Genomic DNA, 20,771 nt, shown 5'->3' on the forward strand with positions numbered 1-20,771 from the left:
TTAGACCAAAGATCGGAGGCTTTGAAATAATTTTCCTGTGATTGCAATAAAGGCAATGACTTGATTACCATTTGAAATGTTTTTCCACTGGGTTTCCATCCCTTTCTTTTCTTTCTTTCTTTTTTCTTGAGCATATATAATGGAAAACATCTTTGTAATTATTCCCAAGGGCTGAAACTTTAATCTCTATTGTGTAATTGAAATTTCCTCTGCAGCTAAGTGGTTTTTCTGGATCCTCAACAGTCTAAGAACAACTATATGCTGATTATTCCTTCAGGGGGTGGGGGAGGGAAGGAGATATGTATATGTGTGTGGGAGAGTCTCTTTTTTTGTTGTTAGGAAAATTATCTCTTCAGTTTCCACTTCCGTTTATTGTGAATAAATGAATTAATTCAACTCAATCCAATTCCTATTCAATTCAAGAATAGGAACTGCAGCACTGTTTGTAATGAGGGAAATCTGGAAACAACCTACAGGCCTTCAGTGGAAATAGGAAGGATACACGATGACCCCACAGTAGGGGTTCCCCCTTGATAGGGAGGGCAAAGAAATATGGAGCGGGAACAAAGGGGCACTCAGGTGTATCTGTGGGTTTTGAGAGAGAGAGAGAGAGAGAGAGAGGAGAGAGAGAAAGAAAGAGAGGAGAGAGAAAGAGAGAGGGGGGAAGAGAGAGACAGAGAGCAAGAGAGAGAGAGAGAGAGCGAGAGCGAGAGAGAGACAGAGAGCAAGCGAGAGACAGAGAGCAAGCGAGACAGAGAGAGACAGAGAGAAACAGAGAGAGACAGAGAGACAGAGAGCAAGCGAGAGAGACAGAGAGAAACAGAGACAGAGGGAGAGACAGAGAGACAGAGAGAGAGAGAGAGAGAGATTGCAAACATAGCAGGGTGTCAACACCTGATAAATCTGGGTGATGGATACATTTGTTGTGTTATTTATTCTTCTGAATGTTTGAAATGCTGCATAAGAAAAATAAGTGAATGGAATCACAGATGTGAAATCAGACACACCCATTCACATTCTCGTTCTATAATGCATGCAATGAAACTTGTTGCCTACAAAGAGAATGTTAAAATCTAAATTCAGATGCAAAGAGGTCTAAATATACACCAGGGTCTAGCTCTTCCTGACTCTGATAGCGTTAAAGGAGGTTTTATTTGCTGTAGGTTCTGTAAACAAGCTATGTGAGGAAATGCAGTTGGAGCACAGAGATCACAGTATTGCAATCTTCCGGTGCCTCTTAGGAGGTGTTGTGTGCTGGAATAGTTGTCAGCCACAAAAACATCTGCGGCAAAAGTGCACCCAGGCTTCGAGGGAAGTCGGCTTGCGTAACTTGTCTCGGGAATAAATTTGGGGAACGGGGTGACATCAGGAATGGGCAGTGTTACCTCCCTGGTCTGTGGTCATCTCCATTCTTGTCCAGGTGGACCCAAAGAGTATCAGCCAAATGAATTGGTTTGAGGACTCATCAAAAGAGTTTTGGTCTTGATTCATTCCTTGAGATAACAGGGAGCGAGTAAGCTAGTTTCATGAGTCACCATTTCCAGTGCAGTGTCCAACCTCCCAATTCCTGGATGGCAGAGTAGCTCTTAGTTAAGTAGTGAGGTAGAGTAAGCATGGACCACCTTAATGAGGAGGATATAAATAGGTGCTAACTTTAATTATTGTGTCTATTCAATTCTACCACCGTTTGCTAAGCATACATGCTATGGTGTGAATGTTTGTGTCCCCTCCAAAATTCAAGTTGAAACTGAATCCCCAATGCAGCCGTGTTAAGAGGTGTGGCCTGTAGAAGGTGGTTAAGATGCAGAATGGGAGTAGGTGCCCCTATAAAAGGGCTTAACTAAGAGAGTTCACCTCTCCTGCCCTTCCGTCCCTCCGTGTGAGACACAGCATTTCTCCCCACTGGAGGACACAGCAACAAGACCAGACGTGGAACCTGCTGGTGCTGTGGTCTTGGAACACCCCACCTCCAGAACTGTGAGAAACAAATTTCTGATTTTTATAAATAACCCAGACTGTGCTTTTTGTTACAGCAGCACAAACAGAGACAATGTACTTTATAAAATGCACTGTGGTAGCCTCCTTGCTGGGGACTAGGAAGGAAAAAAAAATTATTAAATAAGACGTTCTCAATCTATGCACTTACAGAGATACCTGGCATAGGCAAAGTTAATCTTATTTATTGATGTTAGCACTGCCAACTGCTTTTTGATAATGGGACACAGAAGACTTTCTAGAAGTGTGTGGACTCTTCCTACAATACTACAAAGGCCACACTTAGTTATGTAAATGTAGGTACGATAACATATGCTCTGGTTTGAAGGCTTGTCCCCTCCAAAACCCATGCTAAAATTTTGTTTTTTGCATGTGACTGGCTGGTAAGGGGATCCAAACCCTTGACCATGGTGTTATAACATGTGCTCTACCCTCCTGAGCTAACCAGCCAGCCCTCATGTTGAAATTTTTTTTTTTGTCTTCTTCGTGACTGGTAAGGGGATCGCAACCCTTGGTGCGGTGTCGCCCACACCATGCTCAGCCAGTGAGTGCACCAGCCATTCCTATACAGGATCCAAACCCACGGCAGGAGCGTCACTGCGCTCCCAGTGCCACACTCTCCCGAGTGCACCACGGGGCTGGCCCAAGACTATTAAATATTTTTATCACAAGCTCATGAATCGTACTTTAGTTTTGCAAAATTCATTAATAAAATCCACAGTTAAGACATACCTGTTTCTGGGGCCGGCCCGGTGGCGCACTGCTACAGTGCTCTGCTTGGGAGCACGGCGGCACTCCCGCCCAGGGTTCGGATCCCACATACAGACCGGTTCCCGCTCACTGGCTGAGCGAGGTCAGGGCCAGCCCCTCATGTTGAAATTTAATTGCCATTGTAACAACATGAAGAGGTGAGACCTTTAAGATGTCATTAGGTCATGAGTCTCCTTCCTTGTGAACGGACTAACGCTGTTACCATGGGTGGGGGGGTTCCTTACCAAAGGGAGAGTTAGGGCCCCTTTCGGCTCTCTCACATTCTTACCTTCCTCCCCGTGATGATGCAGCATGAAGGCCCTCTCCAGATGCACCCTCCCTCGATCTTGGACTTCCCGGCCTCCAGAACTGTGAGCCACTCAATTTCCATTCACCCAGTCTGTGGTATTCTGCTACAGCGCCATGAATGGACTAAGACACCACGACAACATCCATGGCCTTAAGAATCTGAGAACGTTTTTGTGATTTGATGGAAATGGAGAAAGGGAGAGCAAAGCTGTGCGGGGATAACTAGGCTTCAGAGCGGAATGTGTTTACGCCCAGGAACCCTCCCTTGAAACGTTTAGAATTATTAGGAACTCTGATGCTTCAGGATGGTCTCAGTCAAAGTTCCCTGGCAGGTAAGGGCCTTAAAGACCCCACATAAAACGAGAACAGTAAGAATCTGAGCTGGTGATTCTTGTTACACACAGAGCAAACAGGTCACCATGGAGAAGGGCTTTAAGTCAGCTCCAGACCCAGCACCCTGTGAATGTGAGCCCGTGAGTAAAAACCCAAATTGCTCATACCCTTGTGACCTGTGTGGCAGTCAGGACCAGAGAGGTGTCTCGTCTTCAAACACATCACTGTCATAGCAATAGAAAACCGTGGCCAGTTGGTGGGAAGATCACATGGGCTGGCATTTGTAAACAGGACAGACCATGTAAGGCCAGGTGAGCTTCTCAGGATCTTGGATCATTTTGGATGGCAGAGTTCATAAAGTTTGATGTTAGATTTCCTGCTAACATGAACGAATACATAGAGTAGAGCAATATATTGGAATATAAAAGGGGAATCATTATATTTGTACCCCAAATGAGTGAAGTGGACCACACACAGGTTCCACATACATATTCCCATAACATCTGCAAAGCAAACCATTTTGAGGACACAGCACTACCGTCCAAGTCTGTGACTAGTGCTACAGAAACAACATGAGCAGGATCAGTCTTTAAGAAAATCCTTAGGAATCACCCGAAATGCCAAGAATAGAAACGGCTAATCAGATTGCTATGTATGTTCAATAAATTCATGTTATGCACTGAAAATACTGTGTACAGAGTTACATTAGTTCTGCTCCAAAGAGTTACTATGAGTAACCCTGTATACAAGTTTTAGAAGCCAAATTTGTTAGTTGTGTGAAATGTAGGCATTTTCGTTCAAACTGTAAAATTAAAATTCAGAAGATAATGTTCAGATTCTGGAGGGGAAATGTGTAGCCCCCAGCACACTATGCTCGAGTGTGACACACATTACCTGTGTCCAGGAGGTGGTGCCCAGTGCGATGAGTACTTTGATAACACCATGGAAAGCTTCTAGGCAATTGAATGTGCCTCTACCAGCTTGAAGTGACAAGCAGGACCAGTTACAAAATTTGCAGGGCTCAGTGAGAAGGAAAAACATGGGGTCCGTTGTTCAAAACGATTAATTCCTCCATTTTACAGATGTGAAAATTGAGTCCCAGAGAAACTTGCCTAAGGTTAATAGAAGGTAAGCTGGAGGAGTCAGGACTCCAATGGGTCTGTCCGACCCTAGCCCAAATGGAAACACCTTTCCAAGGGAAGACGATGACTTCTGACATCTCTGACTTTTTCAATAGTGTTTTCAATATAAATGTTATAGAATGTCTGCCAGACACACAATATTTGTTTGCTATGCTCCCAATTTGACACATGAAGTGGCATTTTCTGAAGAAAACAATCTTTTAGTAGCGGGTAACAGACTAGCAAACTCTACTTTTCTGGACCATGTACCTTATTTAAAAAATGCAGGAGTGAAGGAGTTGAACTAAATGTTTTCTGAAGAATTTTCTAGCTCCAAATTTCTAATAAACTCAAGCTTCTTTTTCTAACAATAATTGTCTAGCAATTTCAGCTCCTTTTTAATACCACACTTAGATTCATGACAGTATAGTTATATTCTCAGCACACAGATGGACACTTATTTTTGATGTCGGAAAGCATACATCTGGTTCAGTAAAAACAATTGCTTAATTGAGCTGGAAGATAAAAATAAAACACACACATGAAAAAGGAAGGGCTAAAACAGAGCAATTTCTCACTTCTGGGTATTTATTCAAATAAATTAAAATCAGGATCTCAAAGAGGAATCAGCACTCCCATGTTCATTGCAGCATCAGTCACAATAGCCAAGATGTGCGAACAACCTAAATGTCCACTGACAGATGAATGGATAAAGAAAACACGTAAAGACATACAATGGGATATTATTTGGTTTTAAGAAAGATGGAAATTCTGCAATATGGGACAACACTGATGAATGCGGAGGACAGTACACTAAGTGAAATAACCTGGTCACAGAAAGACCAATGTGAGTCCACTTGTAGGAGGCATCTAAAATAGCCCAGTGCATATAGTCCAAGACTGGCATGGCTGTCAGGGGCTGGGGGCGGGGGTGGAAAGTTGTAATCACCGGGCATAAAGTTTCAGTCGAGCTGGTCGAATGAGCTCCAGGGTTTGCACTCAGCAATCATGTGCTGTGCACGTCAACACTTGCTAAGAGGGAAGATCTCACACTGTATGTTCTTGCCACAACAAGAGAACAACAAACAGAAAAAACTGGAATTTACCATTGCTGTCCCCTCTGATTCTGGAAACATTAGGAGTATTGAAGGAACATTACTTTTCTGAGGCTTATGCTGAGAGCCTTCCAGTTTCTCTGGGGAAGTGACAAAGGTGATGGACATGGGAACGGCCTCAGTCCCCGCATCTCCGTGGGTGTGTAGCTCGCAGGGTCCCCGTGAAGAGGAGGGAGATCGTGGGAGCCCCTTACAGGCTGCGAAGCCCTAGTCAGGGGAGGGAGATGTTAGTGCTAAAATGAATGAATACAATGGAGACCATTTTACCATGTTCCTTTTTTTTTTTTTAAGCACTTCTGTCATCCAGTGAGAAGTGAGGCCATCATTTAGTGAAACCCTGCCTCCCACACTGGTTCTGAGAGGCTGACGCTAGGGACCCACGTGGTGACTGAGGAGGAAGGAAGGGGCACCAAGAAGTCACGTGCTGCAGAACAGCAGCACCAGAATCGAAGGAAGCTTTATCTGAAACGGAAGTTTTGTCCTCCTAGAGACCTGAATTCTGGCTGTTACAAAGAATAGCCAGGATATGGAGCCCTTTGTTAACAAAAAACAGATGTTTACACCCAGGGCTTTCTCAGGAGATTAGAAAGATCTTAAAAACCTCAGGTTAACAAATGCTTTTCCGGCTCTGCTCTCTCTGCTTCCACCATCTTGCAATGTGAGACCCATGCATCACTGTCACCACCACCAGATGGACTTTGGCCTTCCCAGTCTCAGAAACTAGTTGCAGCAGAGAAACCCCAACAGTGCCAGGCCTACTGGAGCCTTGAGAGTGGGACTGCCATGGAGACCCCAGACCTGTGCAGCAACCAGTGTGCAATGCAGGCTGGGAGAGCTAAAGCATCACCTGAGACCAGGAAACCCACAGGAGCAGAGCTGCCTTAAGACTTGGGGACCCAACCCCCACACCAGCGTGCAGAGGAGGTCAAACATGGAGTCAAGGCCACTGAATGCACACATTACAAAATAAAAGCATCACTACTACCTCACCAGTGTGAGTACCATGCTGTTCACATCAACGGTTTAAAAGGCCTCATGGCCCAGTCTGCATCGCGGCAGCAGCAGTGACATACACATGGTGTCTGCACTGCACGGATGCTCTGACCTGGAGGCATCTAAAGCAGCAGCCCCCAGTCAGGTAGTTTCCTGTATCTCTGTACCAGAGTCCTTGTGGTGACTTAGAATCGGCACCACCTGAGTTGGGAGACATGGACCAGAATCACACCAAAATACCTCTGTCTTGCTCTGGATAGATCAAGCGCAGCAAGACCCGTTACCTCTGGGTCTGCCTGACTGGACAGAGCTAGAGGGCAGACCAAGTGTTGAGTGCTCGTGGAATCAGAATTGCAGCAGCATCTGAACTGCTAGCGGGACCCTACTCAGCAGGGCGTCCACAGCACACGGATTTCAAGGAGGAATCCACAGAAAAAGGAGGCTGTGGAAACCTGGGACACTTCTGCCTTCCTCCTTGGCATTGGCTCAGAATTATTTGAGTCTGGTGAAGCACTGAGCTCATTACTTCCCTAGTGTTAGATCAGTCCGTAGGCAGATGAGAGAAATGGCAGTGACACTGTTAGAAGACTGGCGCAAGGGCATGGACCTGGATCCCAGGAAGGCCCTGCTGATCGTGGGCATCCCCGTGGAGTACAGCGAGGCTGAAACTAAAGAGACCGTGAAGGCAGGCTTGCAGCCCCTGTGTGCGCACAGGGTGCCGGGCAGAATGTTCCTAAGGGAAGACAATGCCACAGGCAGTCCTCATCGAGTTGGCTGACACTGTCAATTACGTTACGATCCCTAGTCAGATACCAGGAAACGGGGCACCTGGGAAGTGGTGGTAAAACCCCTGAACTCAGATGAAGACTTTATCAATAGACTGAACTACTTCCTGAAAGATGAGGGCTGGAGAACGGTAGATGTGGCCAAAACCCTGGCCTATAGCACCTTGGCCCGTGAGGACATGGAGCTAGAGGGCTCGAGCCAAGTCTGACGAGCAGTTTTGCAGGCTCTGGAAGAAAGTATGTGGTACCGAAAACTGAGAGTGTTTTTGGAAAGTGCTTTCCCAGGCCCAGGCGAAGAGACCTCTGAAGGGTGGCTGGAGCAGGTCACTGAGATGATGCAGATGTGGCAAGTGTCTGAGGTGGAGAAGAGGCGGCGTCTGCTGGAGAGCTGAGGCGGCCCTGCGCTGTCCACCGTCCGGGTGCTCTGGGCCCACAATGACTCCATCACTGTGGAGCAGTACCTGGACGCCCTGAAGATCATCTCTGGGAATAAAGAGGACTTCAGAACCTCTCAGTTTAGGTTTCTTCAGACCTTTCAGAAGACCGAAGAGAAAGTCTCTGCTTACTTACTGTGCTTAGAGCCCCTGCTGCAGAAAGCCATGCAGCACAGCCTCTTAGAGCAAAGCACAGACATAACTCGCCTGAAACATTTTCTCACTAGGGCCTCCGTGACCAACACCCTCTGCGACAAGCTCCAGCTCCTGGATCAGCAAGAATGTCCTCCCACTTTTATGGCGTTAATGAAACTCATTGGAGATGAAGAGGAGCGGGAGACCACCCCGGCGGTGACGGAGAAGCAGAGTCGTGTGGGAAGGGGCCGGAGGGCCTCAGGTAGGCAGGCAGTAGCAGGGGCCATCGGGCAGGCATTCCCGGCAGCTCAGGTCACCATGCAGGCAGGGTCTTTTGGCGAGAGCAACAGCCAGATGCTGCAGGAAGGGGCTCGCCCATCAATGCAGTACAGGCGACTGCTGTGCAGCCACAGCACTGGGGACAAAGGCCACGGCCAGGCAGTGTGTGCCGTGGCTGAAAACAAACCTCCATTAACGTGGAGGCCACAGCTTGTAGTGGAAGAGTCAGCAGCGTCGGAAAATGAGACAGGGGTTGGGGCCGTGAGCCACCCTGAGCCCTACGAGCCATAGGCTCAGAAGATCCAGGCACTGCTTCTCCTTGCAGGCAGCAGAGACATTGTAGCAAGGGGGAGGGACAGCCCAGGCCAACAACAGTTGACCTGAGGTGGGCAGAGGGGCAGGGCAGCCGGGCCCAGGCCCTGCCCCCCTCCTCCTCCACCAGCTGGAAGGGATTCCACCAAACAAGACCAAACCCCACGTGACTCATGGAAGGCCCTGACAAGGTGCCAGACATGCAAGTAGGGAGCTGCTGCACCCAGCACATGGGGTGCCCGAGCCTCAGGTGGGGACCCCAGCAAAATAGAGGCTCAAGAAGGTGTGGCTGAGGGCTCTGGCCCAAGCATGAGCCCAATCATCTGGTCAGCCCCTAATGCCCACCCTGTGCACTCTGAGCTAAACATGCTCATGGGCCCCCAGGCATTGTGGGGCCTGGAAGAGCCTGCCCAGGGACTGCCCCAGCCAGAAGGAGCCAGTGCTGGCGAGGAAGAGCTGCAAAGCAGAGAAGTAATACCCCGGAGGGGAGGCTTCAGGGTCCAGCCTAGATTTTGGACGTGACCAGGGTCATTGTGCATACAATAAGCACAAAACAGTCACCTGCCTTGTCTTCCACTCCAGCACCAAACCCCTCCCCCCTTCCCTTTACAAGAAGCCTCATGACTTAAACAGAAACCCTTTTGCTTCTGCAAGGGCGCAGTTCTCCACCCTGGTTGCACAGTTTCTGCATTAATATAATGCCCCTCCTTAGTTGTAGAAGCCAGCCCCTGGCACCCTATATAAGCTCTACCACCCCCACACCTGGTGCTGCCTTCCATTTTGAAGGCAGTCCCTGTAGGGACCCCATGGGTGCCTGAACAGGGACACACCCTGGCAATATGGCACCCTTCCTGGTTCTTCTCTGCAGTAAACAAGCCCGCTGGCGCCAACACCCAAGCCCACCCACGCCAAACCTCAGCCAGTCACAGGTCAAGGCTCACCTCCTGCCCAGCCCTGTCCAATCAGTTACCGCCCCGTCCACTCTCTCTCCCGCCCCGGAGCACAGCACCCTATAAATGTAGGCGCAGTCCTTGAATAAAGCGGAACTTCTCTGGCGAACTGTCAGCCCGGGGGTCTCGCGTGATTCCTTGTCCGTGCGTCCCCTTCAGTCCCGGGCTGCCCATCACTTTGCACGTAGCCCGAGGGTCGTCCGCTCACTTTCTTTCAAGGATCATCTCCACTGCTCTAGGGGAGCCCCAGGCAGGGAGCACCCTTGAGCTGAGGGCAACACACACAGAGGCCCTGGGAGCCCCGTGCCAGCTGAGAGGCAGTTTTCTCCCTCTGCAGCCTGACAGGGCTCTGTGGGCAAAAAGACCAAACACTGGGAGGAGAAGACCCCCAGGCAGGGGTGCTGGATGTCTGGTGGGCCAGTGTCCCCACAGCTGGCTTCGGCCAGAGTGGGGGTGCAGGAAGAATTTGTTCCAAAGCAGGAGGAGGAGGAGGAGTGGGGGTGTTGTCTCGTTCTGTTGTGTTTGTGCAGAGCCGCAGGAGAGAGAAGGCAAGGGGAACCTGGGACTGTCACAGTGGACCACAGCTGAGCACCCGTGGATGACGAGCCCTGCCCCACACCCCACCACCTCGGGCAGCTGTGCTGGAGGCCCCCCTGAGTGGCCGGTCAAGCCTGGATGAGGGACCTGAAGACGGCTGCCACCTGCACTGGACTGGGAGACATTAGGGGAAAGAGGCCATTTCAAGGGTGCCAGCTGCCTGGGTCTCCCAAGAGGGGTCCCCCCATTCCCGGTACCAGGGCAGGCTGATCCCTTCTCTGGGAAGCCCACCCTTATCTGTGTTGGCCCCAGGATGATTCACATGTCAAGCAAGTGCTCCCACTCCCCCCTAACCCCCACTGCCATCGTTTCTGTGCAAAGCAGTGAGGCCCGTGTCCACCCCGGGGCGCATCCTGTCCTACCTGGTCAGCAACCTCTGGGCCCGGGCACGTGCTGTGAGCTTCCGGGCGAGGAGCCAAGGCTCTGCTGGCTCTCGTCGTGTCGCCAGCTGCACCTCTACTTTCTCACTGTAGATTCAGGCCACCGGCCGCTTGTTCTTGTGGGGATGAATGTGATCTTATCTGAACAGTTCCTCCCGGAGACCCTGAGCTCTGACGTCCAACATGTTGTTACTCATGCCTTGGTTTCCTCCGCTCAGTGGCGTGTTTCCTGCCGTGTTCTCCAGTGTCCTGTGACTGTCCTGTGCAGGCCGTAGGGCAGGACCTGGCCCAACGGGTCAGCCCAGGAGGGGGATCCCTCAAGTGAGTGGACATTGCCAGAGTCCACCATCCTGGCCAGAGGAAAATCTGGGGGCCCTAAGGAAGGGAGAAGGTGGCAGGAGGGCCACAGCATGGGGGACAGAGGTGGCACCTGGCCAGGAACCCCAGGAGGAGGGGGCCACAGGACCTATGGCCTCTCATGGTCATCAGGAGTTCCTCTCTGTGATGTCATCCCCTTCTCAGTGATTCAGCAGATGTTTCTCTTCAATAAAGTTCACTGGATGCTGAAAAAAAAAAAAACAAAAACACAAACAAGTACTTGGAAATACTCTTAAAAATTCGGAATATTCAAGCAATAATTTTCAGTCCAAGTCTTCTGAACAAAAGGCTCCTCTGCATCTAAAGCAATCCATTATTTTTTATGTCACTCAGTCCAGAATTAAGTCCCTATTCCCTCTGCAGGGCTGACACCGAAATCACAAGTCATGAGATGCGGCACTCGGGGCAGTAGATGGGTGGGAGATGCTGTAACGGAACAGTTTCCCTTAATAAGACAAAATGCAAAACTCCCAGGTCTTCAGGAGAGAACAGCTGGAAGAGCAATCTCTGGGTAGCAGGGAGCGGCGTCCAAGAGCCCCTGTGTCTTTTTTTCTCAGTCTTTCGTGAGGTAGACTCTGGGTAACCTGCTTCTCCTTTAGGATTCCAGCTCAATTATGAGAAACCAAAAGCATATCCTATCGCTCTTATAGCCCAACCAGAAGATCCTTCAGAAAAGAACTCTACTAAAACCGAGAAAAAGTAAATAAAACACACAATATTCTACACAGTCGAACTGCAAGCACAGCTGGTCCTGCAGGCACCAGCTCGCTCCCTGACTCACGCACCTGTTCCATCCCACGTTCTTTCTTCCCGACACATGCCCTTCAGCGGCTACCTTGTCTTTCTACCACTCCGGAGCTTGTCTAATCTCCTACTCTGTCCTGTTCCTGGACAAGCACCAGCAATTCTTTTGTAAACCCAAAGCTTTTCACGGATTCCTGCTGTCACGGGTCCTACTCAGTCACAATATCTGGTTTGAAAGCTAAGTCTCCTCCCTTCCCAACTCGTTCTATGAGCTCTGGCTATTTTATTACAATGTATCATGATGGCCCCTTCCCCACTCACCCCATCCTGACCCCCAGGGTGGTTAAAAGACAGGAGTAAACACTTCTGTACACCTCCTACGAAAAGATGTGAATATACAGACAGGAAAGACAAAGCAAAACAAAAGACCTTTCAGGAGGATTTAAAGCAACGTCCTGTAGGAAGGGCCCCATACCCAGGGTTGCAGGGAGACGTTCTGCACTGATGCACCACTTTATGACTATTTTAGACAATTCTGCCATTACTTATGCTCTGGCTCACTTCCCTCTCTTATGGAACGGTAGGGAGGCTTTGTGCCTCCCCCGCCCCCAGCACTGCACAGAGCTAGATGCCCCACTTGGCTTTAAGTTCTGAGAAGGGCTCCTACCTGGTTTTGTGGCTCTGCTGCTCTCTCACCTGAACGGTCTCCTACCCATGGCCAGAAGCCTCTATGCCGCCTCGTCCATCTCCGCAGACTTCTTTGCCTTGCTGGGGGAGAGTTGCTGAAGCCTTTTCGAAGGCGGAGGTGCTTTCCCGACTGAAGTATTCCTGACTGTAGTCCCTAGGGTGGGAATACAGATACCATGGTTCATTCCTGGAATGGCATTAAATACACCTGCCAACACTCACATTCACTGTCCTATATGCCATACCCAAATTACTTGATTCGATCCTGAAACCAATTCCATAATGAAGAAATGGTCTCCAAGAGACAGTATTACATAGTCAAGGATGCACCTCCACCTCCACTCATCTGTCTCTAAAGACCAGGTTTATACCACTTTAACTTGCCTCTAGGGTTAGCAGTCTCCCCAGTAAAATGGAGACACACTTTGGATATGACTTGATGCCAAAAGCAAAAAACTACTCACCTGTCTCTCTGGCCCCACACCTTTTCTAGCAGATAACCTTTGGCCCAGGCCCCGTTTCTCCACTGTACTCAGGGTTCTGTTTCTGCCCCATGACCTGCTCCTGCTCCCAAGCCCTGAGCCTGAAGTTTATCTGATGCTCTGTTAGAAAACGATCTCATTTCTCCCGCAGAACCCTTGTGCTGAAGCACCCTGTGTTGAAGAGGAATTTCTCCTAGAGTCTTTTCACCAACCTAATCCTACTCATCTGCTTTGTATCCTCCAGAAGTTCCTCAAACTGTCTTGTCCATTGCCAGCATCTTCCTTGTTTTCCAGGGTTCATTCTTGTCATTACATCTCTTCTGTTGTTTTAGTGGGATTTTAAAAGGAAAGGACTATAACTTTTCCTTAGTAGACAATTTTAAAGCAAAAATCTTTTATCTGAATTTCCTGATTTTTTTCTAGATTAATTTTCTAGATACAATAGTATGACAGAGACTTAACAAGTGTTTGGAAAATAAGGAAATACTTCGGCCACTATGGTTCCACACTCCAACACAATGATGCTCATCCTGAAGTCTGTTACCTCCTAGAACCACAGTTAGATCGCGGGAGAGAATCGGTAAGAATGCCTTGGTCCTCGGTTAAGCAAGTTCTCCTTGTATTGTCTTAGGTTAAAAGTTAGAACAGAAGGATCCAGCAAGTCTTGGCCCCTATGGTGACATTCTGTACAACTCTCTAGAAATTTTAATCCAAATTAAAATATAAACAGCCTGAAGAATGACTATTTCTCTAGGCCTAAGGACAGTTTGACTCAACAAACTCGAAACTATCTTATTAACATGTTGCTGTTTTTGTTATGAAATGTCTTTGCCTTGCCTACAACACAATGTAGCAATTAAAAAAAACGTGTTTTTTTTTTTTTTAACTTATGGTGCTGACCTATGTGTTTGCTACAAATAAATGTCTTGTAAGTATCATTCCATAATAAATTCACTGCTTGTACACAAAAATATATATATAAATTCACTGAGACTAGAAGTGGCTCTCAACAGAAAGCCACAATAACTGCATGACAGAAGTTCAATAACAGTTGTTCTTTGTATCTGAAAATGCCATCAACAGCATGCATACGACTAGAGGAAAAACAACATATTGTATGCACCTGTACAGTCCTCTGTGAATGTGTTCATGGCAAGAGTTCAGAGGACTTGTCATGACTGACAGCTGCCTCCTAACTGTACGCATTAATTCCACATGGAGGTAGGTCCTGAGATCACGCCTGTGGCTTACTTTGCTTCTTAGACTCTGTCCCATTCAGCTTTCTTCACAGCAGTTCAGATACCCACGCTATTCAGAAAAGCTGGATTGCAATAGCTTAGCTTTAAAATGAAATGACAGGTCTCCCTTATTTGTGACCTTGAAGCACCACTTCATGTTTCAATAATTTTAAGCAACTGAGATAAATAAGCCTTCACGAGTAGTGATTATTATGAAATTCTTTAAAAGGAGGTTCATAGACTGTAGAATTAATACATGAAATAGATTAAGAATAGGAAGCACTAAATATGTGAAAACAGATATTTTCACTAGAATTAGGCTGGAAAAAACAATACCACAATACTAGAAATAACAATTCATGAAATAACTCAAAGAGAAGCTTGTTCAGCTACTCAGCTTTATTAATTAAAAGTTCTTTGGTTTCTGTTGTGCCTTAGACACGAAACCATCGTCTTCCTCACCTGCTCTCATCAGGACAATGACTTATTCTCAGCCAAATAAAATGATTTTTAAGGAATTATTTTTTTGACGGTTCCAATATTATTTATATTTTTGTTTCTTCCATAGTAAAAAATAATTGTTATTAAAATATATACACAGATGTTATCATTTGACTATTTAGCTACAGTACCTGGCATTAAGTTATTTTGACTTTGTGAGATAATATACCATACACTTTATATTTACTGAAATACGAAGATCATAGTCACTATCCATTAAAAACCTTTTATATTTCAAAACTTTTTCTGGCATAATTTCTGTGCCTCTAGGTAATTATTTCCAATAATTTAAAATATTCAAAATGTCATGACTACTTACTGGTGCTCATTTATAACCTAAAATACTCTTGTTCCTATTACTAAGGACTTTATTATTATGCTTGGCATCTGACACTCTCTACAATTTAGGAGTCTTCTTACTCAACAAATTTCCTTTCTACCACTCTGTAGCATGAACCTGTTATTCTAATCAAGATAATATTCTCGCTGTCCTATCAACACATCATGTTTATTCCCATCATTTTTTAATTCATATAATTCCCCAAAATGTAACATCCTCTTCTCTTACCACCTATCTAAATCCTATTATTATGGTCATTCAAATTGTTTAATTACTCAAAGAGAAAGGAAAATTAGGACCGATCTCATACATTCAAAAATATTAGATATATTAAAAGGTCTAAGAATTAAATATAACACAGAAGAAAACATATGTAAATACTTGAACACAGAATAAGGACTAAATATAAAACCAATGGAAGAAATCATAAAGAAATGATCACTAGACCTCATAAAAACCAACTTGCATACATCAAAAATAATTACTGAACAACCTGAAATGACTAACAATAAACTCAACTTTATATAAGAAACTGTATAGGAAGACACCTTTTCTAGTTTCCCTCTCCAAGTACTTTTAAAGAACACCTGAAGGTTATTTATACCCAGCAAAACAAAAATATTACAGTCAAACATGTCTCCAGTAAGGATTTTCTGCAATTTTTAGGGTCTCTGTTGTTTCCACTGCTTAGTCCTATTCCCTCCCACAAGTATTTTAAAGCCTGGCTTTCATTCATTTCTTCAACAAATGTTTTTACTGCACCCCAACCATGTGCCAGGGACTGTGCGAGATACTGAGACAACATTGGTGTGTAGAAGAGATACCGTCCCTTTGGTCACAGAACTTAAGCCTAGTGGAAGAAAAACATTAATGAAGTAATCACACAAATCATGTTTTTTAAAAAAAGGAACAGAGCACCATGACAGCATATAAAAGAAACTTCACCTACTGGGGACATGAGACATGTACATATCAAGGAAGACTTCTTAAATACATAAGACTGTAAGCTCTTCTAACAGCAGGGGCTATATCTTAAATAGTTTTGTACCTTCATGCATCTTATACAGTAAGTCTTCTATATTTGTTAAATTACTTATTCTTATTAAAATGAGAATATCCTAATTAACTAGCATTCTTTTTTCAATGGCACACATGAATTCATCTTCAGAATGATCAATACTTTAGGTTAGATACTTTGAGAGAGATAGTTTAAAAAGATAGATACTTTTATTCTTATAAGATTAAACAACTTAAAAAGAAATCTTACCTAGGTTGTGAGGTGATTTCAGTATTATCAGATTTAATGGCAGAATACCATTGAAACATCAAAGGAATGGCTAACTTATTTATATTTTTAAAAAGAATTATTCACATAAATTTGTGTACTATAATAATGCAAAGAGTTGTGTTTCTTTTTTTTTTTTTTAAAGCACATATTTTTACATCGTATATCCTGGAAATTTATTTACTNTTTTTAGGGTCTCTGTTGTTTCCACTGCTTAGTCCTATTCCCTCCCACAAGTATTTTAAAGCCTGGCTTTCATTCATTTCTTCAACAAATGTTTTTACTGCACCCCAACCATGTGCCAGGGACTGTGCGAGATACTGAGACAACATTGGTGTGTAGAAGAGATACCGTCCCTTTGGTCACAGAACTTAAGCCTAGTGGAAGAAAAACATTAATGAAGTAATCACACAAATCATGTTTTTTAAAAAAAGGAACAGAGCACCATGACAGCATATAAAAGAAACTTCACCTACTGGGGACATGAGACATGTACATATCAAGGAAGACTTCTTAAATACATAAGACTGTAAGCTCTTCTAACAGCAGGGGCTATATCTTAAATAGTTTTGTACCTTCATGCATCTTATACAGTAAGTCTTCTATATTTGTTAAATTACTTATTCTTATTAAAATGAGAATATCCTAATTAACTAGCATTCTTTTTTCAATGGCACACATGAATTCATCTTCAGAATGATCAATACTTTAGGTTAGATACTTTGAGAGAGATAGTTTAAAAAGATAGATACTTTTATTCTTATAAGATTAAACAACTTAAAAAGAAATCTTACCTAGGTTGTGAGGTGATTTCAGTATTATCAGATTTAATGGCAGAATACCATTGAAACATCAAAGGAATGGCTAACTTATTTATATTTTTAAAAAGAATTATTCACATAAATTTGTGTACTAAAATAATGCAAAGAGTTGTGTTTCTTTTTTTTTTTTAAAGCACATATTTTTACATCGTATATCCTGGAAATTTATTTACCACTAGTTCGCAGATATCTTTGCATTGCTTGGAAATATTTAGTGAACCAAAGTCATCATTATCTAATAATGCAAAGAGTTGTGTTTCTTTTTTTTTTTTTTAAAGCACATATTTTTACATCGTATATCCTGGAAATTTATTTACTACTAGTTCGCAGATATCTTTGCATTGCTTGGAAATATTTAGTGAACCAAAGTCATCATTATCTTCTTCAAAGTGATCTGATATACTGCTATCCAGGACCTTAAGTTCTGACAAATTAGATGGCAGATAAGAACTCTCCTGAGATGTCCGCAGTGACTGGCTTTTTTCTAAGGACTTGCAACCAGTTCTTGTTTTAAGTTTAACAGAGATGTCTTGATCTCGCTTTGCAGCTTTAGAATTATGCCTACTACTTTGGTCTACCTGGTTTTCCTTTTCCTCAGTCCAAAGTGATGAAGACGAATAACTGGTAGAGACAACAGATGCTTCCTCCAAACTTTTATCCTGGATCTTTGAAATATGAGATCTTCTACATGAAAGTACTGGCGATCCAGCTGAAAACGGGGGGCTAGGAATAGAACTCTTTCCACTACTATTTTTCCTTATGGACAATCCTGCTTCACTAGACTGACTTATACGCTGACTGCGTTTTGGATTTTCTGCTCTTGGACTGCCCTTGTGAGCTTGTAAACTTCTGCTGGTGTTCTCGGTGGTACAGAAATCTTCAGAATAGCAAGGGCTGGTGAAGTCATCTGAAAACTTCAGTTCTGAGATGCTCTCATTGCAGCTACTTGAGCTGTTTTCCCTCCTCTCTGCAGTAAGAATGTCGTCATCTGTGGTTTCGACCTGCCTATCACCTATTTCTTTATCTGCTACAATTCTGTCAACAGTAGCATCTTGTCGGGAGACACTTGGAGTTTGTACTTTCATTTCCACTTTTCCTCCCAAAATACTTGTCTGAGTAAACCTTTCTGGCATAATGGAATTTACAGGACTCACGACTTCTTCCGATGTACCATTATTGGCTCTATTTTCACCAGAATCAACTGTCTTTTTCTCAACTGTACGTTTCAGTTTATTTTCTTTAGTTCTGCTGGCCTCAGCAAAAACGCCACCACTTTGCCTTGAGGTATCACCATTTTCAGCAAAAGATACATTTGAATCTAAACACTTCTCCTCCAGCAGTTGGTGTGGCTTCTGACTTTGTTCTGCAAAGCTTAGTACTTTCAGCTGGGATGATGGGATTCTGAATTTTGTACCCGACATTTGTGTTTGCATTTTTCTATGCTGTTCTCTCTTTTCATGTATTGCCAACATTGCAGGATTTGTCTGCTTTAAACGCAGTCTCAGTGTCTTGGTTAAGCCATAAAGAGGCCTCCCCCTTGAAACTCTTTTTTGGGGAGCATCACTGTTCTTTTCAAAACATTTACCTTTCTTAAAGGTATCAACCTGGTTCTTTCCACACTGGACATTCACTGACTTTTCACGTTCCCCCATAGAAAGCTTATCCTTCTCAGATGCAGATGGACACATGGATTTGGCAGAAGATTCCGGTGCCTTCTTATCCTCGGTTCTATATAACCAAGCTAAGTGAGGATGTACATGAGCAGTGCTTGCCATGGGTTGGTTGGACAACAAGGATAACTCAATCAACAAAGCATTTAACAAAGGCAGCTGACTTATTGTATTAATTCTACTTTGTTCAGTTTGAGGGCAACATGCAGTCTGCTTCATTGCCCCCATATCCTGAATAGGTGGAGAATTTATAGGCACTGGAGGACTTTCCCGTGTGGCAGAATTAGTATGTTTCAGAGAACTCGTATGTGTTGGGGGCTTTACAAGGTTTTCTTCCGCAAAAGCATCATCCAGTTCCTCGGGGACATGCATTTGAGTCTCGATGGTGATTTTACCTGGTGGAGGAGGCGTCTTTCCTTGGGTGAAATGAGTGTAATACAGAGGAGGAGGGCAAAACGTGTTGGTTTCCATGTCCAGCTCTGTGACATCATGGTCGACGGGGCTGATACTCCTCCCCCCACTGGCACGGGAACGAGTGGCCGCAGAGGTGGCTTCTCCATTCCGCACAGGACCCGAGCTGTCCGAGTCGGCCTCGCCGGGGAGCAAAACCTCCTCCAGCTCCTTCTGCGCTTCTGGGGGTTCCGAGGCCCCCGGAGGCCGTTCGGCGTCTCCCGGTCCTGGCTCCGGGGCCGGCGGCCGCTCGGGGGCGCCCAGCTCGGTCAGGCGGTAGACCAGCTCCACGTCCCCGACCCGCCGCCCCACGGGGCCGCGCAGGACGAAGCGCGCGCGGCGGGGCTGTGACAGAAGAGGCATTCGTGATGAATTTGGTGACGGGATAAGAGAAGTTCCAGGTGAAGAATATTTGTTGCTGAAGGAGAGAATATTGAGACAGATTTGACAGACAAAAAAAACCCCAAAACTTTGGGTTTGGGGATATATATAGTTTGAGGTGCCTCCTGGGCATTTTGCAGATGTGTTCGACTTTATACAACTTTATAATTTATAGTAAAATTATATTGCTCTGATGTTTAGAAGAATATTGTAAAGCTCAGGAGAAATTCAGGATTGGAGAAATTTGGTGGTTTAGTGTGAAAACATGAGAGAGAGGTTTTATTGCAATATATAAACAAGATGCTGCTCTGCATTGGGAATCATTCTATACACTTGCAGAGGACACATATGTCAACTGACATCTTCACTGGATGGATGACAGAGAAATAATGACATACAAGTGGAAAGCAATGATGTATTAAGTCCATGTGCGCCAAACACAGTAGACAAAATTCTTCGTAAAAGACATCCTCTGGTAAGACTTTTGAGTAAGGTCAATAGTATGGAATAGTAGAACTTGTATATCTCCTACATACAGACAGAGAAGCCAATGTCCCTCTTCTATGAGGACGGTATTTCTATAACAGGTAAAGTTTCTACAATGGTAATTCTCTGCCCGGCTACTCTACATGACATTTATTATATCACTATTATATTTTTTATTATATATTTATATATTTATTATAACATACATTATACGAAGTTATACGCAGGGCCCGCACTGAGTCTGCGCGGGGAGCGGTCGGGGGCAGGTGCAGCGCTGAGCGTGGTTGCAGGGAGCTGGGTGGGGCGCATTTCACCTCCAGACCTGGGTTAAGACAGCGGTGTGAGGGTCAGGCCGAGGCCATGAGTGGCAACGTGAAGACCTCCTTTGTGTTTGTTTTTGGTTTGTTTTTTTTATTACTGCAGACCCCATGTAACTTGGGGGTCAGGTCAACTCTAGCTGAGGGACACTGAAAGTAAATCAGGATGTGGCCGGATAGGGTGAGACCCCCAAAGAGGGAGGGTCTCAAGCCCCTCGCTAAGAGGGTCCTTGGCTTTGCACAAGAATGAATTCAAGAGCCAGCCAGATAGCGAAAGTGAGGAAAAGTTTAAGAGAAAGCCCCTTAGAGATGACGATAAGACCCCCTTCTCCCTTAAGTGAAAGCTTTTATTGTCCTTCAAGGGTTACTCAGCCTTAGGGGAAGATACTGTTCCTATTCAGCAGTTCATCATTTACGTTGATAAGCCACATGGTGAACCCTCATTTCCTGGGTACCTATGGAGGATTATTGTGCCCCTTCTTAGAAGTTGCACCTTCTTTGAC

At 45.1% G+C, this 20,771-nt stretch overlaps 1 protein-coding gene, 1 long non-coding RNA gene and 1 pseudogene across 2 annotated transcripts; 1 reads left to right on the forward strand and 2 right to left on the reverse strand.

Annotated features, from left to right (window-relative positions):
- The first annotated feature begins 6,521 nt into the window (after positions 1-6,521).
- On the forward strand, positions 6,522-9,141 carry LOC103597054 (annotated as a pseudogene).
- Positions 9,142-9,919: 778 nt separating this feature from the next.
- Positions 9,920-16,299, reverse strand: LOC103597055. The gene is made up of 3 exons (XR_551081.1): positions 16,126-16,299; positions 12,278-12,451; positions 9,920-11,051 (listed from the first exon to the last, which is right to left on the reverse strand). It is a non-coding gene; the product is annotated as an uncharacterized LOC103597055 (long non-coding RNA).
- A 921-nt stretch (positions 16,300-17,220) lies between these two features.
- MAP10 (microtubule-associated protein 10) lies at positions 17,221-19,447 on the reverse strand. The gene has a single exon (XM_008580856.1). The coding sequence runs from the start codon at positions 19,445-19,447 to the stop codon at positions 17,252-17,254; it is 2,196 nt and encodes a 731-aa protein (XP_008579078.1). The 3' UTR covers positions 17,221-17,251.
- Positions 19,448-20,771: the final 1,324 nt, after the last annotated feature.

Source organism: Galeopterus variegatus, unplaced genomic scaffold (assembly GCF_000696425.1).
Source record: "Galeopterus variegatus unplaced genomic scaffold, G_variegatus-3.0.2 Scaffold2178, whole genome shotgun sequence".
NCBI classification, from domain to species: domain Eukaryota; kingdom Metazoa; phylum Chordata; class Mammalia; order Dermoptera; family Cynocephalidae; genus Galeopterus; species Galeopterus variegatus.

Coding starts and splice junctions, on each gene's coding strand:
- MAP10 (XM_008580856.1), bottom strand. CDS start 19,447: ATGCCTCTTCTGTCACAGCCCCGCCGCGCGCGCTTCGTCCTGCGCGGC.